This window comes from Hipposideros armiger, unplaced genomic scaffold (genome assembly GCF_001890085.2).
Source record: "Hipposideros armiger isolate ML-2016 unplaced genomic scaffold, ASM189008v1 scaffold_3, whole genome shotgun sequence".
In the NCBI taxonomy this organism is placed as follows: domain Eukaryota; kingdom Metazoa; phylum Chordata; class Mammalia; order Chiroptera; family Hipposideridae; genus Hipposideros; species Hipposideros armiger.
The window spans coordinates 8951539-8968877 of NW_017731353.1; the positions used below are offsets into that span (position 1 = coordinate 8951539).

General features: G+C 56.6%; 2 protein-coding genes across 2 annotated transcripts in view; one reads left to right on the forward strand and one right to left on the reverse strand.

Annotated features, from left to right (window-relative positions):
* The window catches only part of MAMDC4 (MAM domain containing 4), a 9314-nt gene extending 4462 nt beyond the window's left edge, over positions 1–4852 (forward strand). The window contains exons 12-29 of the mRNA XM_019640521.1: positions 7–159; positions 259–387; positions 541–672; positions 804–925; positions 1020–1131; positions 1253–1369; positions 1502–1636; positions 1776–1912; positions 1981–2194; positions 2325–2462; positions 2604–2722; positions 2808–2898; positions 3029–3175; positions 3315–3449; positions 3561–3688; positions 3791–3899; positions 4346–4524; positions 4641–4852. Of these exons, the coding sequence (XP_019496066.1) occupies positions 7–159; positions 259–387; positions 541–672; positions 804–925; positions 1020–1131; positions 1253–1369; positions 1502–1636; positions 1776–1912; positions 1981–2194; positions 2325–2462; positions 2604–2722; positions 2808–2898; positions 3029–3175; positions 3315–3449; positions 3561–3688; positions 3791–3899; positions 4346–4524; positions 4641–4682 (2339 nt within the window). The 3' untranslated portion in view covers positions 4683–4852. The remainder of the gene's footprint in view (positions 1–6; positions 160–258; positions 388–540; positions 673–803; positions 926–1019; positions 1132–1252; positions 1370–1501; positions 1637–1775; positions 1913–1980; positions 2195–2324; positions 2463–2603; positions 2723–2807; positions 2899–3028; positions 3176–3314; positions 3450–3560; positions 3689–3790; positions 3900–4345; positions 4525–4640) is intronic.
* Positions 4853–5830: 978 nt separating this feature from the next.
* Positions 5831–9528, reverse strand: EDF1 (endothelial differentiation related factor 1). The gene is made up of 5 exons (XM_019640502.1): positions 9351–9528; positions 7626–7677; positions 7155–7315; positions 6765–6858; positions 5831–6283 (listed from the first exon to the last, which is right to left on the reverse strand). The coding sequence occupies exons 1-5, from the start codon at positions 9426–9428 to the stop codon at positions 6222–6224; spliced, it is 447 nt and encodes a 148-aa protein (XP_019496047.1). The 5' UTR covers positions 9429–9528; the 3' UTR covers positions 5831–6221.
* Positions 9529–17339: the final 7811 nt, after the last annotated feature.

Sequence of the window (17339 nt, forward strand, 5' to 3'; positions counted from 1 at the left end):
GGCTCTGGGCCCCAGCACCCTACCCTGACCCATCCAGCCTGCAGCCCCAGGGTTTCTGTGAGCCAGGACATCTCTCCTGTGGTGACCTGTGTGTCCCCCTGGAGCAGCTGTGTGACTTCCAGCAGCAGTGCGAGGGGGGCGAGGACGAGCAGGAGTGCGGTGAGGGGTGACCAGAGCCAGCGGGGTCCTCCCTCCCTCCAGACCGTCCCCACTGCTGGGGCGGCGGGCCCAAAGTGACCAGTGCCTGCTGCGTTGCAGGCACCACGGACTTCGAGCTCCCCATGGCCGGGGGCTGGGAGGATGCCAGCGTGGGGCGGCTGCAGTGGAGGCGTCTCCTGGCCCAGGACAGTGGGGGCCCTGGCACAGATGCCAGTGGAGCTGTTGCTGGTGAGGCTCCAGTTTCCCACCCAGGGCAGCCTGCAGCCTGCCTGTGAATTGCACCCCCAGAGGGGTCCCCTGCTCTGCCTCTTTGCTAGGGAGGGTCTCTGAGCTGGGGATCCCTGGAAGGAATCGGTTCTGAGCAGCCTTGCTGTTCCCCAGGGCACTTCCTGTCCTTGCAGAGGGCCTGGGGGCAGCTGACTGCGGAGGCCCGCGTCCTCACACCCCCCCTGGGCCCCTCTGGCCCCCACTGTGAACTCCACTTGGCTTACTATTTTCAGAGTCACCCCCAAGGTACCACTGTCCCTCTAGACCCTCTGCCCAGCCCTGGGGTGGCGAGAGCTCCGAGGTGCACCCTGTGGGAGAGTGGAAGTGGGGGTGGGGTGGGGTGGGGTGGGCCCACCCATGGTGACCCCCTCGGCCAGGCTTCCTGGCACTGGTTGTGGTGGAGGGCGGCACCCGGGAGCTGGTGTGGCAGGCCCCGAGCAGCAGCAGGGGCTGGAAAGTGGACACGGTCCTTCTGGGGGCACGCCGCTGGCCCTTCCGGGTAAGAAGGACAGCCTGCGGGGGTGGGGGTGGGGTCGCATGAAGCAGGCCCCGACTTAGCAACCTCTCCCTCCTCCCTCATGCCCCCCATGAAGCTGGAGTTTGTCGGCCTGGTGGCCTTGGATGACCCCGGCCAGCAGGGCGCTGGGGTGGACAATGTGATCATGAAGGACTGCAGCACCACAGTGGCCACCAAGAGAGACACAGGTCCTTCCCGCCCTTGCCCAGTCCCTACCCAGACCCCTGGGAGACCCACTCCAGAAAGCAAGTCCCCCTACCCTCTGAGGACTCAGGAGAGGTGCTGACCCCACCACTGCCCCACCCCCAGAGGTCTCCTGTAATTTTGAGCGGGACACGTGCGGCTGGCACACGGGCCACCTTACAGATGCTCACTGGCACCGGATGGAGAGCGGTGGCCCTGGATATGACCACACCACAGGCAAAGGTAGGGCGAGAGCACCCAGGCTCAGGAGGCAGCGCCCAGACCTGGGGGGTGGGGGCATGCTTACACAGCATGTGCCCCTCTTGGAGCCTGGCATCTCTGTAGCTCAGCTGTGTCTGCCCCCACCCCCCGCAGGCTACTTTGTGCTCCTGAATCCTACAGACCCCCCAGCCCGGGGCCCTGGTGCCCACCTGCTCACCCAGCCCCAGACGCCGGCAGCCTCTCAGGAATGTCTCTCCTTCTGGTACCATCTCCACGGGCCCCAGATCGGTGAGTGACCCGGGGCTGGGTAGGGCTAGGATGCCCACGGGGCTTTGAGTTCTGTCTCTGCCCCTCGGGGGACCAGGAGGGGGTGGGAGGCTATCAGGAGTGGGGGTCTGGTCCCCTCTAAACTCTGCCCTCCCTCTAGGGACACTGCGCCTTGTGATGAGACAGGATGGGAAGGCAGACACGCACCTGTGGTCGCAGTCAGGCACCCACGGCAACTGCTGGCATGAGGCCTGGGCCACTCTCCACCACCAGATGGACTCTGGTGCCCAGTACCAAGTGAGGGCTGGTGCCTGGGAGGTGCGGGGGCAGGGCAAGGCCCCAGGGCTGACGCTGTCCACCCCCAGCTGCTGTTCCAGGGCCTCCGGGATGGGTACCACGGCACCATGGCGCTGGACGACGTGGCCTTGCGGCCGGGGCCCTGTTGGGCCCCCAAGCGCTGCTCCTTCGAGGACTTGGCGTGCAGCTTCTCCACCGGGGGCCTCTGGATGTGCCAGACCAATGCCACTGGTCATGCTGCCTGGGGCCCCAGCGCTGACCACACCACAGAGACCCCTCAGGGTGTGGGCCTGGGACAGAGCTGAGGAGGGCCAGGCCAAGGGTTCAGGCAGGGGCGGGGCCCGGGTGAGGGGCGGGATCGAGGGCGGGGCAGGGTGGCAGGGTGGCAGGCTGAAGCTGGCACCCCTCTCAGGGCACTATATGGTGGTGAACACGAGCCCACAGACCCTGCCACGGGGCCACGTGGCCTCCCTGACCTCGGAGGAGTACAGGCCCCTGACCCAGCCCTCCTGCCTGACCTTCTGGTACCACCTGAGCCTCCGAAACCCAGGTGAGGGCTGCCAGGAGGAGTGGCCATGGGATCCACACAGGCCCCTGTGCCAAGGCCACCTGGGAGCCCATCACTGCAGAGCCCTGAGCCAGCGTTGTTCCTCCACTGCTGCTGACCTGGGCTGGTTGCTTGGTGTGGCAGGTACCCTGCAGGTCTACGTGGAGGAGGCCGAGAGGCGACAGGTGCTCAGCATCAGCGACCACGGAGGGCTTGCCTGGCGCCTGGGCAGCGTGGATGTGTGGGCCCAGCGGGCCTGGAGGGTGAGTGCCTGGGGGGAGGGTCCTTCCTCACCCCCAGGGGCTGTCCAGACCACTTGTGAGCACACCTTGCCCTGTACCTGCCCAGGTGGTGTTCGAGGCCGTGGCCGCTGGGGTGGAGTCCTCCTACATGGCGCTGGATGACCTGCTCCTCCAGGACGGACCCTGCCCACAGCCAGGTGGGAGCCTTGTGGCCTGGCCCTGGCTCATGGGTGGCACCAGCTGTGCCAACCCTGCCCCCAGCAGCGGTGCTGCCCCAGGGGATGGAGGGGCAAGGGCAGCTCCGCTCACTGCCCTGGTCCCTTGCAGCTACCTGTGACTTTGAGACTGGCCTGTGTGGCTGGAGCCATCTGCCCTGGCCCGACCTGGGCAGTTACAGCTGGGACTGGAGCAGTGGAGAAACACCCTCCCGCTACCCCCAGCCCCCCGTGGACCACACTCTGGGCACTGACGCAGGTGGGTCTGAGCTGGGGAAGGGGCCCCAGAGCCACACACACCCAGGGCACACACCCACCCCATCCCAGGCCAACCAGCCCAGCCCACCAGGGTCAGAGGCCTCCAAGTCCCAGGGCTGGCCCCTCCCTCTCATTTCCAGGCCACTTCGCTCTCTTTGAAACCAGCGTGCTGGGCCCAGGGGGCCCGGCCGCCTGGCTGCGCAGCCAGCCTCTGCCTGCCACGGAGGCCTCCTGCCTCCGCTTCTGGTACCAGATGGGCTTTCCCGAGCAATTCTGTGAGTCGGCTGGGCCAGCGGTGCCTGAGCAGTGGGGGCGGCAGGGGCCCGGGGACAGCCTTGCGTCACGCTGCGTCAGGGACCTGACCACTCCCCGGCCCCTGATCTCAGACAAGGGCGAGCTGAGGGTTCTCCTGAGCAGTGTCCGAGGCCAGCTGGCCGTGTGGGGTGCGGGCGGGCACCTGCGGCACCAGTGGCTGGAAGGCCAGGTGGAGGTGGCCAGCCCTGAAGAGTTCCAGGTGAGGCCGGGCTGCTCGGTAGAGCTTGGAGGCCTCCGGGGCCTCAGGCGGGGTGTCTTCCTCCTTCTTGAGTCCACACAGCTTCTCCTCCCTCCTGGTCAGATCGTGTTTGAAGCCACTCTGGGCGGTCAGCCAGCCCTGGGGCCCATTGCCCTGGACGACATTGAGTATCTGGCTGGGCAGCGTTGCCAGCTGTCTGCACCCAGCCAGGGTAAGCCCTGCCCAGGTCACCGGTCCTGCTCTGCGTCTGGGCAGCTCGTGGCCCATGTACCTGCCCGAGAGGCCAGGGGCACCACCATCCCCTCCCTCCACCCACTGTCCCCTCCCCTCCTGGACTGGACCACCCCTCATCCCTGGTCCCTTGGTGCCCTCCCAGGGCACGTCTAGGCCCTGGAGGTGCTGGTCAGGCCAGACGCGGATGCCAGCCTATTGCTGGAGCATGCACAGGTGGTCAGTTCACAGTGAAGCGGGGTCCAGCCCGGGGCCTGGACACCTGTCCGCCAGGTTCCCAGCCTTCGCCTGCAGCCTGAACTGGCACAATGGGACACCCCACGGGGGCTGCAGGGACCGGCAACCCCCAAGCGTTGTCCTTGGCCTCGGGTGTGGGGCTGACAAGGAGGGCTTGACTCTCAGGCTCACATGCCCCATGGCCCACAGGGGACATGGCAGTGGCCACTTCAGTGCCAGCCGCGGTCGGCGGCCTCCTCCTCCTCCTAGTGCTGCTGGGGCTGCTTGGACTCTTGGAGCGGCTCTGGCTGCGGAAGAAGGGGGGCTGCCCCTTCCGAGGCAGGACAGTGGCCACGGCCCCCGGCTTCGACAACATTCTCTTCAATGCGGTAGGGGCCCTGGGTGGGGTGAGCCACCACAGCCACACTCGGTGTGGCCCTGGGGAACTGGGAGCGGTGGGACTCCCACCACCCAGCGGTCACCACGCTCCTCTCCTCCCTCCTAGGATCAAGTCACCCTGCCTGCATCAGTCACCAATGACCCATAGATGACCCAGAGAAGACCCTGGCTCCTCACACAAGCTCCCCGCATCCTGTCAGCCCCATCCCTCCCCCAGGATGGGCTAAGCCTCGCATCCCTCACCCTGCTCAGACTGCCACCCACGTGCCTGGGTACAGTCCTCACCCCAAAAATAAACACCCCGACCAGTGAAAACAGCCCCTGCTCGCCAGGCAAAGTCTATGTGTCCTGCCCTGCCCGCCAGCCAGAAGTTGGCTCCTGGGATCCCCAACCCAGCCTTGCCAAGACCATACTTGAAGGCACCTTCCACGTCTCAGTGGCAGGAAACAGGCCACACCAGACAGGGCCAGGAGCTGGAGGCGCCAGGAGGCAGACACAGTAGGACGTTGAGAAGCCACTGCCCCAGGCCAGGCAGGCAACCCCACGTGATGGAATCTGACCAGGTGTCCGGCCCGCCCTGCCGGGTGATTCGATTTGGAATGGGGAGACTCACAGGCACAGGTGACAGTCTGAGGCGCAAACACTGGACTGCGTCCCAGGTGGCATGGAGCTGGTCTGGTGGGACGTGACCTTCTGTGCCTGTCCCACAGGAAGGGTCCACCGTCCCACCTTAAAAGTTCACCCAGTCCCTGAAATGGTACACCTCAAAGCAGAAGTCACTTGGTGCCCCCATGATGCCTGAGCACCAGCTAAGGTTCCTGCCCTGCTGGCCTCATAGGGTCTGAGGGAGGTGGCTCCCCGGAGGTGTGTCACGGTCCCTGTTGTACCCACATGCCTTCCTCGTATAATGAAATGGAGTCAGGTCTTTCTAACCCAGGGAGGGTCCCAGGCTCCGCTCTCCCACACAGGACTTGGACAAGACCTCGCGTGGCCTAGAAGGCCCCACTGGACAACACTGTCTTGGGGGAGAGGGTGACGGCCATCCCTGAACAGCCACATGCTCCCGCCCACCCGCTCCACCTTGCCACCCTGGCCCACTGGGTTCTACTGGGAAGGGTGTGGCTGGGACTCAGCACCAGGGGAGGGTGGGGTCCATCGCCAAGAGGTCAGCCAATGCCCACGAACTCAGACACCCCCTACGGTGTTTGTTATGAAAACTAGCCCTCCCCACACTGGGGGCTAGAGGGAGGGGTGCTGAGGACGAGACGGGTGGGATGGGACACGAGGACACAGCAGCAGGAAGGGCAGCGGACGTTTATTAGCTTCTCCAACAGCCGGACCAGAGGCGGAACCTTTTCCCCTGTGGACCGGATTGGGCCATCCCACCCCGTACCCTCCTACTCTGCTCCCTCAGGAGCCACCCCCACAGCTAGGCTGACACCCTGGGAGAGGACAGCAGCGTTCTGTGCCCCAAATTGAGGCTCGGGGGTAGGGAGGTAAAACAATCTGGAGAAGCAAACACTTTGCAAGGTTTTGTTTGACAGCAGGTTCAGATAGAGGGGGTTCCCGGGCAGGGCTGATACCCGGTTTCCGCTCGGCCATGGAGGAGGCCTGCACTGGCGCTGGTGGTCAAAGGGAACCAGCCAGACGAGATCGGCCGGAACGCACCGATTTCGAGGCTCTGTATTCATTTCGCCCTTGGCCCCTTCTCGATCGGCTTCCCAATGTCTCTCCCCCGGAGCTTGAGGCCTGAAAGAGCCATCAGCCCACTGACCACTGCAGCGCCTACTCTGGAACTTCGAAGGACAGGGCAGCGCTACAGCGTCCCCAGCCATCGGCCCAGAGGTAGCAGTGAAGCCCACTTGACCCCAAAGGAAGGAGGGGAGGGAGGGAGGACGGGCACGGCTCCATTCCCGGCAGGGCTCTCCGACGGACGAGAGCAGGCGTCCCTTCCCAGCACCAGTGCTCTGGGAGCTCCACGTCCCAGGTTCCAGCTGACCCACAAAGGGATGTGTGGGAGCAGAATGTGACCAATGCCGGGGAGAGAACTCGGGAGGCCTCTGTCCCCAGGATCAGAGGAGGGGATAGTGGGGGACATGTGAAGGGAAGGGAAAACTCTGTGGCCTTGGCCTTCCTGTGCCCCACCCTCACCAAGCCCTCCTGAGGGCGGCCCTCGTGACTGGACAGGCAGTGGCAGCGGAGACCCTGCCAAGGCCCGAAAGACACTCACCGATGGCTCTCTCAATTTTGCCCAGGACCTGGTTATTAGGAATGGCCCGTCCACTCTCGTAGTCTGCGATGACCTGTGGCTTTTCGTTGATTTTCTAAAGAGAAGATAGGTTGTGGACATGCCCATTCAGTAAGGAAACGCTGCAGAACTAGCACACACATGGGTGAGACAATATGGGGCGCTGCCTTCCGTGACAGCGAGGGACCAACGGCCTTAGGGAAGAGCAGCTCTAGGGCCTGCACACATTTGGAGCCAAGTCGCATGTGAGAGAAGGTTACGCCTGGCATCTCGTGGCTTCTTCCCCAGAGGGCCAAGGGCAGACTGAAGCCCCCAAGTCAGCAGGCAGGCAGAGCCCAGGCCACAGCCCAGGAGCAGCGGCCGCTCGCTCACCGTTGCCAGGTCCTTCTGTGTCAGCCCTTTGCTCTGCCGGCCCTGCTGGATGACCTTGCCCACCTCCAGGGTCACCCGGTCATGGTGCAGCTCCTCGGTCTCCCGGTCCAGCTTGGCAGTGTTCTTGGTGATTGAATGCTGTTTGTTCTGGCCAGCAGCCCCTGGACCAGCGGGAGGCAAGAGCAGAGACAGGCTTTGCAACAAACCCCAAGGAAAGCCATTTCAGGATAGGAACCAGGCCCGACAGACGCCCTGCACCCAGGTGACGTGGGAAGTTCATAGGCCCAAGAGCACGGAGTCCACACAGCTGTCTCCCCATGGCGGGAGTGGGTAGCACAACCCCCGACCCATGGCCACCACCGCCATTCTGCTCAGGTCCCAGGCATTCCCCAGCCCGGGCACCAACACACGTCTGCAGAAGTGAACCCCACCAGCACGCCCCAATTTGTGAGTGGAAGCCTGAGTACCTACATTTCTTGGAAGTCTCCACATCTTCTCCTCGTCTCTGAGCTGCTAAGATGGCCTAGGAAATAAGAACATGGTTTTTGGTCAAAATCAGCTTTGGCAAGTGTCCAGCAAACACCACCTAGGACTGCCGGGAGCCAGGCGGCGCACCGCTGACGCCCGGGGCTGCCTGAGCCCGGCAGCCAGCTCAGTGTGTGTGTGAGCCAGGCTCCTTCAAGGGCTCACACCGGGGCTGGGTTTAAAAGCCAAACTCATTAGACAGAGGGAAGACCACGTGAAGACGGTGGAGAAGATGGATGGACATCTGTAAGCCACGGAGGGAGGCCTCAAAAGAAACCAACTCTGCTGGCACCTTGATCTGAAACTTCCAGCCTCCAAATCCGTGAGAAAATAAATATGTGTTGTTTAAACCAAAAAAAAAAAAAAAGCCAAGTTCATTATGCAAAATCCTAGACAACCAAATATCCAGGCAAGTCTCAATCAGCTGCTACTAAGGAGACAGGAATAGCTCACTTCTTTGCTGTTGAGAAGACACGCCAACGGCCTCCTGAGAAGTCCACACTTGAGTCAGACTGACTTCTCTACTAGACTCTCCGGCAAAAGCGGGGAGATTCCTTAGGGCATCTGGCTCCAGTAAACGCGAGGGCACATGGCACAGAGCCCCGCTAGTGAGAGTGACACCCCTTGACCTATAGCCGCCCAACAGGAAAGTATTTCTTGGTGTTTCTCACACTTCAGAGAAGTGACTGTGGGGCGCTAAGTGTGATGTGTTCAAAGATTCTCTCCGGACGTGATCACATGACTCCTAGCTAGTGGCTATTAGGTTTCTTTTGGAAAAAGACAGTGGACTTGGTTTTGACCATGCAATGAGCCCGGTACAGGTCCCTGAATGCTGGTCACCAGGGCCGCAGCCCGTCCTGGCCCAGACCCGCCACTGTGCAGCTAAGGGTCCCGAGGTAAAAGCCCAGCAGGGGTGGTGACTGAACCCGCCCTCTGCCGCTTACGCTGGACTCACATCTGAACCTGGATTAGCCAGTCTGGGAACCTTCTGCCCCCAGTACCGCTCAGGGCTCGTTGACATTTGCAGGAACAGGACAGGGAAGCTAGGTCCACCTGCCTGCTGGGTCTTTAGGTCACCTCAGCCTAGGGACAGAAACTCCCTCTAGCCTGCAGCGTGCCTCGGTGGGCTCCACAGGCGGCTCTGGACTGAGAAGGCACTCTGGGGGAGCCCCACACCCTGCCCGTCCCATCCCACCCCTGTCCTTGCCCCAAGGCCCTCCCACCTGACCTCGTCCCAGTCCACACCCAAAGGTCTAAGGCCTGGGGACCTTGCGCGAGGCTCGCCCCCAGGCCTGTACAAGCGTACGAAAACCCCGACCCTTCTGCCCTCCTCGCGGCACAGCCCCCCGCCCACTGCCACCCGCCCTCCTCGCTCCAGTCTCCCTACCACCCTGCCCGGGCCCAGCCCCTTGTCCTCGCCCGGCCGCCAGACCCCCCGCTCCGGTCTGACCTTTCGCCCGTCTTCATCCCAGCCCCCCTCCCCCACATCCGCCCCGGACCGTCCCAGACCGGCCATCTCCCCGGCCCCACCCCGGTCCTCCGCCCCTTCCCTGCTCCGGTCTCCCGCTCGGCCCCCTGCCCCAGTCCTCGGACCACGGCCCCCGGCCCCGCGTCACCCCGCCAGGTACACCCGGCCGCTCCTGGGTCGAGGGGCCGGCGCGGAGCCCGCACCTGCTTGGACTTGGCCTGCGCGGCCGTGGGGCCCTTCTTGCGCAGCACCGTCACCGTGTCCCAGTCGCTCTCGGCCATGGCGGGGCGGGCGGGTCCAACAGTCAGTCCGGCGGCTCCGCGGCAGCTGCTCCAAACCCGGCGACGCTACGACGCCTCGTCGCTTGGCTGCTTCCGGCGCCGGCCGCGGCACCGCCCCCGCCTCCCATTGGCCGGTGGCCTGAGGGGCGGGCACTTCCCGCGGGTCAGGGCCAATCCGCACCCGATTCGCCTGAGTGAACGCCGGAGCGGCGCGCGTTGTGAGACGGGGACGTAAGGGCGCGCGGAGGGGCCGCGGGGCCCGGGCGAGAGACGGAGGGGGGATGCTCCGCTGAACTGGGGCTGAGGGAGGGGTGCGAGGGCTTGGGAAGAGAAGAGGGAACACGGGAAGAGAAGGGGACGCAGTAAGGGAAAGGGAGACGGGGGAAAAAGGGGTGCGGCGGGGGCCAGGAGCGCGGGTAGAAGGGAGAGGGGCTGCGCGAATGGTGGACAGGAGGGGTGTGAGGGGAGGAGGTGATGACGGGAGGGAGGGCTGGAGCCCCGGAGCCCCGACCCCAGTGGATCTGCATCTGCGCAGCTTCTCGGCAAACCTGTGGGACTGGCAACTCCCGTGGCTCTCGATGGGCCCACACCCGGCTGCCGGGTCGCACCTTTGGGGATGGGGATGGACCAACCCCAGCCCGGCCACGTGCTCAGAGCGGGTGCGGGTATCCGTTCACAAGCTGGGTGCAAGGGAAATGTATCCTCATCAATTTTTCTGTAGTTGAACTTAGCTTCTGTTTCATTCCGTTATTTTACCACCCTGCACGCAATTTGTCCTGTTTTTCTGGAGTTGTGCTCACGTGATGCAGAAATGTTGGGCATATACATTTTGGGGTAGAATTCTCTTTAAGAAAAAAATCGTAAAATTATGAAACCAAAATTAGTTAGTAATATTTTTGTATAACAAATATTTGATATAAAGTGTAAATATTTTATAGTACTGTACTATTTTACAGCTCTTTTACGATAATGTTGTATGAGAACTCAAATTATAAATTTGACCTGACAAATATCACAAACATCACAAAATTTAGAAAACTAACATTTGTATGGATTAACAAATACACCTCTTTAGTGCTTCTGCTTGCATTTTTGGCTGTGTTCACTTTGAATGCCACATCATGACTTTGCAGAATTGTTTTATGGGAAGAAGAGACGATTCAGACATTTCTCTAGCGTGTTTGATCAAATTGGTATCTGATTGTTAGTACTGACATTGGCTTGGGTAATACCTGGGGCTTGACATAGAAGTGCCCACTGTATCATTCCGATAGGTGAATGCTGCACAGATACAGGAATCCTGATAAATACAGTCCCCAGCCAGGAGGGAAAAAGGCATGTGGTGAATTAAATTGTATTGAGTTGCCGGAAAAGACATCAAGTGTTTTTTTCTGTTTTTTGTTGCAAAAATGTGTCATGACTTTTCTGACAACCCAATATATGCTGCATAATGGGATACATTTTGTCAGAGGAGACAACCTTCATTTTATCCAGAGAGAAGAACCAAGTCCTGCTTACAATTTTGGATGTTGGCTGACTGGAAGAATTGTACAGACTCACTTCTGGTTCATACTATTAAACTTTGTTTCTTCTTCACTTCTGAACATTTCCAGTTGCTGGGTGCTGTTCAGGTGGGTAGTTGGCAACAATAGAAAACATACCCACCCCAGGACAGACCAGCAAGACTGTGAACTGCATGAAACTAGCCCATAAACCCCAACTAAATGCATCCCATCTCAAGTCCCCCTTAGTGGTATTGACCTAAACAAATGTTATTTTACCAGCAAAAATGGGCTTATTTGGGAACAGCAAAGAATCAAAATTTAGGATGTACAACCTATGGCAAAACCTCAGGCAAGTCTGGAGACCAAAGGAGAGGGACCGTCTTTTATAGAGGAGAGGGTGGAGTTAGGAGGGGCTGTTGCAAAGAGTTCATTGGAAGAAAGTGGGACTTGGAAGTGTAGTGTCTTCTCATTGGCTGGTTTGTGCCGGTCTCTCACTGGCTGAGCTGTTCCCAGGCAAGGAGAAAACCTTCCTTTCTCCTGCTGGGGTAGTAAGCTAGAAAACATCTGTTGGAGATACAGACAATGAGTGGTAGGACAGGAGTGTTCTCCCTACAAGCCCTCCCTACTCCAAATTTTAGTTGAGGCTTTATTTTTCACAATGGGGTCCCAAAAATACTTGTGGTCACTCCAATGGGCCCCAGGAAGAGTGTGACGAAGGAGTCTGCCTACCAAGAGGCACGGTCTTAACTGATTGCAGTTAAACCATCCTACTCAGCAAATTTAACCAACACTTGGCCAAGTGTACCCACTGCAAGACCCTCTTCCAGAGCATGGCTGACATCCCACCAGGAGAAGTTGCATCAGCTTTGTGGTGGTGTGTCTGCCCAGGTTAGGTTGGGCCCAGAGATGGGGCATCTAGATCTAGGTGTCCTCTGTCAGTGCAGGTGTCTGCCACGATAGCTGCCATCCCACCTGACTTTTGGTCAGGCGTCCAGGCCTGATGCCACAAAGACTTCTACCCTTTTACCCTGGTTTTTGTGGCATCTGCTACCACCGGGGCATAGATGGAGCAGGTGTCTGTGCTGCCCCCACTATGCACCCATTCCCTCTTGGCTCACCTGTGCACACCCCTTCCTGGCTCTGGGTGCTTCCACTTTACTCAGGGCCAGGGAAGAGTAGCCTTTGTGGTGAAGCTGCAGCAGGTGGCACGGAGAGCCCACTTTGGGAGGCCAGGTTAGCAGTTCCTGTCTCTCCAGAGGTGCCACACTGCCGTTCCAACGATCCTCTGCCTGCATTGTGGGAGATAAGCAGTCTACCAGTGTCATCCATTTAACTTAATAGAGAAAAGAAAAGACAATTCCAAAGCCTGGAAAACAAAACCCTTAGATATTTCTATATTTCTAAAATAAGGATATTAATTTGAATATTGTATACCTAAGGAGAAAATAGAATTAAAAGTTATCAATTAAAAACTGTCTAGTAAATGTGAGAGTTTGAATACCTTGTGAAGGTGGGGTTACTCACATTTAAGGACAATTCATGATGACAGTGGCAGACAGACTTTAAGGTGGTCCCATGATCCTGCCTCCTGGTAGTCCAGACTGTGTAATCCTTTCCCCTTCTACCCCCCCCCCCCCGCCCATTTTTTTTTTTTTTAAGCTGAGCCATCCTGCTACCTATTGGCAGCTCAGCGGCAGCTCAGCTCGGGCTGGGCATCGAACCGCTGTTGCTCAGAGCTCAAACTCTTGAGCGAGCTCTTACCCAACTAAGCCACTCGGCCGGCCCCCAATGTTTTTATTGTAGTAAAATACACAAGATAAAAATTGCCATCTTAACCATTTGTAAGTGTACAGTTCAATGGTATTAAATACATTAATGTTGTGAAACCATTACCATCATTCATCTACATAACTCTTCATTTTGTAAAACTGAATCTCTGTCCCTTTTAATAACTCCCATTCTCCCCTCCCCCCAGCCCTTGGTAATCACCATTCCACTTTCTGTCACTATGATTTTAGCTATTCTAGGTCCCTCATATAAGTGGAATCCTATAGTCTTTTTGTGGCTGGTTTCTTTCACTTATCATAGTGTCCTCAAGATTCATCTATGTTGTAGCATGTGTCACAATTTTTCCATTGTATGTACATTCCACTTTTCGAATATCTAATGGACCCTGGGGTTGCTTCCATGTTTATCTGTTGTGATGTTGCTATGAACATGGTGTACACATATCTCTTTGAGACCCTGCTTTCAGTTCTTTTAGGTGTATACTCAGAAGTGGAATTACTGGATCATATTGTAATTTTTAATTTTTGAGTAACCACCATACTTTTGAAAGATATAAATATTCCATTGTCTCCTGATTTCCACTGTCGCCTATGAGAAGTGAGCTGTTCTTCATATTCATTTTATCCTTGCCTCCTGCATGTAATGTGACCTATTCTATGGCTGCCTTCAAGATTTTCTCTTGGTTTTTGTGGTTTCCTATTATGTGCCCAAGAGTACTTTTCTTTGTATTTATCCTGCTTGGGCTTGCTGAGCTTCTTTATGTTAATGATTTTCCTTAAATTGGGAACATTCTTATCAATATTAAAAAATTTTTTTCCCGGGCCGGCCGAGTGGTGCGATGGTTGAGAGCTGGCTTGGGACGCCAGGGGGCCCCGGTTTGGATCCCACATGTTAGGGCCGGTGACGCTGCCCTCCGCAGCTGGGATGCTGAGCAGTGGCTCGACCTGGGGCTGGGCTGCGGTGAGTTGCCGGCGGCGGCGTAGGCTGCAGCCCCTGCTGCAGTGGGTTGCCATGGGCTACTGTGTGTGGCCGGCAGCCAGCGTAAGCGGCCAGCAGCCGCAGTGAGCGCCCATTTAGAGGCCGGCGGCTGGTCTGCCTCACCCGGAAGGAGCACGGTGATGGTGCCAACTTGGGCCAGTGGGGCGGCATCCTCCACAGCTGGACTGAAGAACAAAACGACAGCAACTTGTCTGTTCCCCTTCCCCCAATTTCCCAGTGCTGTTCCCATCCCCCCAGTTCCCCAATAAAAATCTTTAAGGGCCGGCCGAGTGGCGCGATGGTTAAGAGCTGGCTTGGGATGCCAGAGGGCCCCGGTTCGGATCCCACATTGAGGGCCAGTGACACTGCCCCCTCCACAGCTACGATGCTGAACAACAGCTCAACCTGGAGCTGGGCTGCTGTGAGTCGCGGGCGACGGCGTAGGCTGCAGCCCCTGTGGCAGTGGGTTGCCATGGGCTACTGTGTGTAGCCAGCAGCCAGCGTGAGCGGCCAGCAGCCGCAGAGCGGCTGTCCAGAAGCCGGCGACTGATCTGCCTCGCCCGGGAAGAGCGTAAAGATGGTGCCAACTTGGGCCAGTGAAGCAACGTCCTCCACAACTAGACTGAAGAACAAAACGACAGCAACTTGCCTGTTCCCCTTCCCCAATTCCCCAATAAAAATCTTAAAAAAAAAATTTTTAAAAAAAATTTTTTTTTCCTGTCCCATTCTCTTTCTTTCTTCTTCTGGGACTCCAATTAATGTATATAATTCTGCTTGTTATGTCTCACAGTTTTTCTGTTTGTTTTTTCGGTCCTTATTCTCTCTGTTCTTCAGATTGGATAATTTCTATGGTTCTATTTTCAGGATAACTCATCCTATTTTCTGACATCTCCAATATGGTATGAAGCCAAACAGAGAAGTTTTCACTTCAGATACTGCACCTGGGCTCTGTTTCCACTATAGAAGATGTCACAAGAGGTGACATCTGGGCTCCGTCTTCAGTGTAGAAGGGTCACAGGTCTGACATCTTCAGACGGACACCTTCTGAGAAGAAGAAGCCATTTTAGGATTCGAGTAGGAGTGACCTGCTGAGATTTGCCTTTGGGGAAGAGCCTGCTGGCCACAGTGTGGAGGACAGAGGTGCAAGGTGGGGCCGAATCGTGGACAGGGAAGTATTGCCAGGACTTTGGACTGACTGGGGCTGAACACCCTGTGGAAGCCAATAGCATCAGGTTGGATCAACAGACTAGCATGCTACTTGTTACTGACTTTTAACTTAAAAGTTATTGGTTCCATCCTTCATCAGTATTTTGATAAGTAGGATTATACAGGTATTGTTCACAGCAGATGCACATAATGCGCTAGGATTGTGTTTCCTTTCCCATGTAACTTTCCCTGTGTTGACAATCATCTCTAATGTTTTTGTTTACATGTCTATATGCCCTCCCCCCCCCCAATAATTTAGCCCAGGCCGGGCACAGCCATCCCTGTGTTTCCAGGGCCTCATCCTCTGCAGCCCACTCTCTGCAGCCCACTCTCTGCAGCCTTGTTGGGTGGGCTGCCTCCAGACCTGAGACACAGGGCAGACAGGAGCTGCCCTCAGGACTCACTGCGCCTCTCTCCTCAGTCCTGCCGGCCGCTTCTTGGCGTTTTCCCTTCCTCATCGTGGTGGGCATCCTCCGTTAGCTTTCTGACCAAAAGTACATGAGAGGCAAGTTTTTTGAGACACAGTATGTTTGAAAATATCTTTATCTCATCCTCAGGCTGACAGTTTGAGCAAGTAATTGTAGGTTGGAATATGTTTCTCTTAGAATCTCAAAGGCATGCTCCATTGTCTTCTCGTTTCCATATTACCGTTAGCAGTCCCACGTCTGTCCGGTTGTCAGTCCTTTATACATGACCTATTTTGTGTGTTCTCTCCCTCCCCTCCTTTGGAAGTTTTTAGGATCTTCTGCTTATCCTTTATCTGCAATTTCATGATGATGGCCTTGGTGTGCCTTTCCCCCATCATTTGTTCAGCACTATAGTCCCTCTAAATTTGGAAAAGAATGTCCCTCAGTTGGGGATATCTTCTCTTGCTATTTCTTTGATAACTTCTTCCCCTTCATTGTTTGTTTTCATTTCCTGGAATTCCTATTACTAAGATTTCAGAATCCCTCACTGAGCCTTGACTGTTCTTATCTTTTCTATTTTTAAACTACTTTTTTTTTCCTTTTCTACTTTTGGGAGATTCCCTTAATGTACAACCCTTTTACTGACTTTTGTCTTGAATTTCATTTCACATTTTTAATTTCTAAGTGCTCCCTGTTATATCCTATAAGTTCCTTTTACAGCACTGAATTCTATAGCATCCTGCTTTACAAATACTTCTCTTTTTTCCTCTGAGGTTACTAATGTTAGTTCTTTTTGTGTTTTCTTCTGTCTCTTGCACCATTCCCCATCCCCTCTGCTTTCATCAATTTTGGTCTGTCTTTCCCTCTAGTGTCCGATGATGGCCCTTGGCTGGCTCTCACATTGCAGAGGGCGGCCCTCTGGAGCAGCTGGGAGCCTGAGTGCATGGCAGGATTTTCCAGGGTGAGCTCCTCTTCGGGGCAATCAGGCTGGGACAGAACCATTTCTTCTGAGGGTCCCAAAAGCAACATCTGGCTGACCCACTGTCTCCTGCTTAGCCTGGCCACCAGCCTCGTGGGAGCCAGGGGAGAACTGAGCCTGGCATCCCTGAGTCCAGAGAGCCTGTGGGCTCATCACCTCCTGCCTGCCACAGGAGTGAGGGACGGAAAGTTGCCTGGGCAACTCCTGGGCTGGAGAGGGGGTCTGGGGTCCCGCTGTCCTTACGCAGACTCTCAGCCGGTTCTGCAGTGTACAGCTGCTCCCTGCAGCCCAGTCAGCCGGCCCTGGTGCAATGCTGGTGCCGCTAGCCTCCCATGACCCCACCTCACTCTGCAACCCAAAGGGTGGATTGTTGTAACAAAATTAACCAAAAGTTCATTTGGTGTCTATCACTTCCATGGGCTAGTGATCCTAAATAATGTCAGTGATAAAGTACTCTTCCTAGAAATATCTTTTGTTGGCCCAAATGCAGCACAGCAGGCTCTAGACCGTGACCCTTTAGCATATCCTCCATGGGAATAAGGTACACCCTTTGTTTCAAGGGGAAGTTCCAGAAACTTGGGTGCAGTGTATATTTCCAGCTCTGGTGGAACTTTTCCTCCTGCATTTAACCAGCAGAACAGACGACATTAGTGCAGCCACTGTGTTGGAGTTATTTCAGGCCTGTCATTCTTTGTGGCCGTTTGGAGTTTTCATTTTAATTTACAATTGTCCAACTGCAGAGATGTCTCAAAAGCCACTAGGATCAGCTTCAACCAAACAATCAAGGGTAGAACCACAGTTTCTAGAATGTACTGTGAAGTGGAATTTTTATGAATCTGTACCAGACGTAGCCTATGTTTAAGGTTCTTCCTTACTGTGTATTTGTGGCTCGAAGTGAAAGAAAGTTACCAAAATTAAGGTTGATAAAAAGTGTTCTTGGGCCAGCCGAGTGGCGCGATGGTTGAGAGCTGGCTTGGGACGCCAGAGGGCCCCGGTTCGGATCCCACATATGAGGGCCAGTGACACTGCCCTCTACAGCTAAGATGCT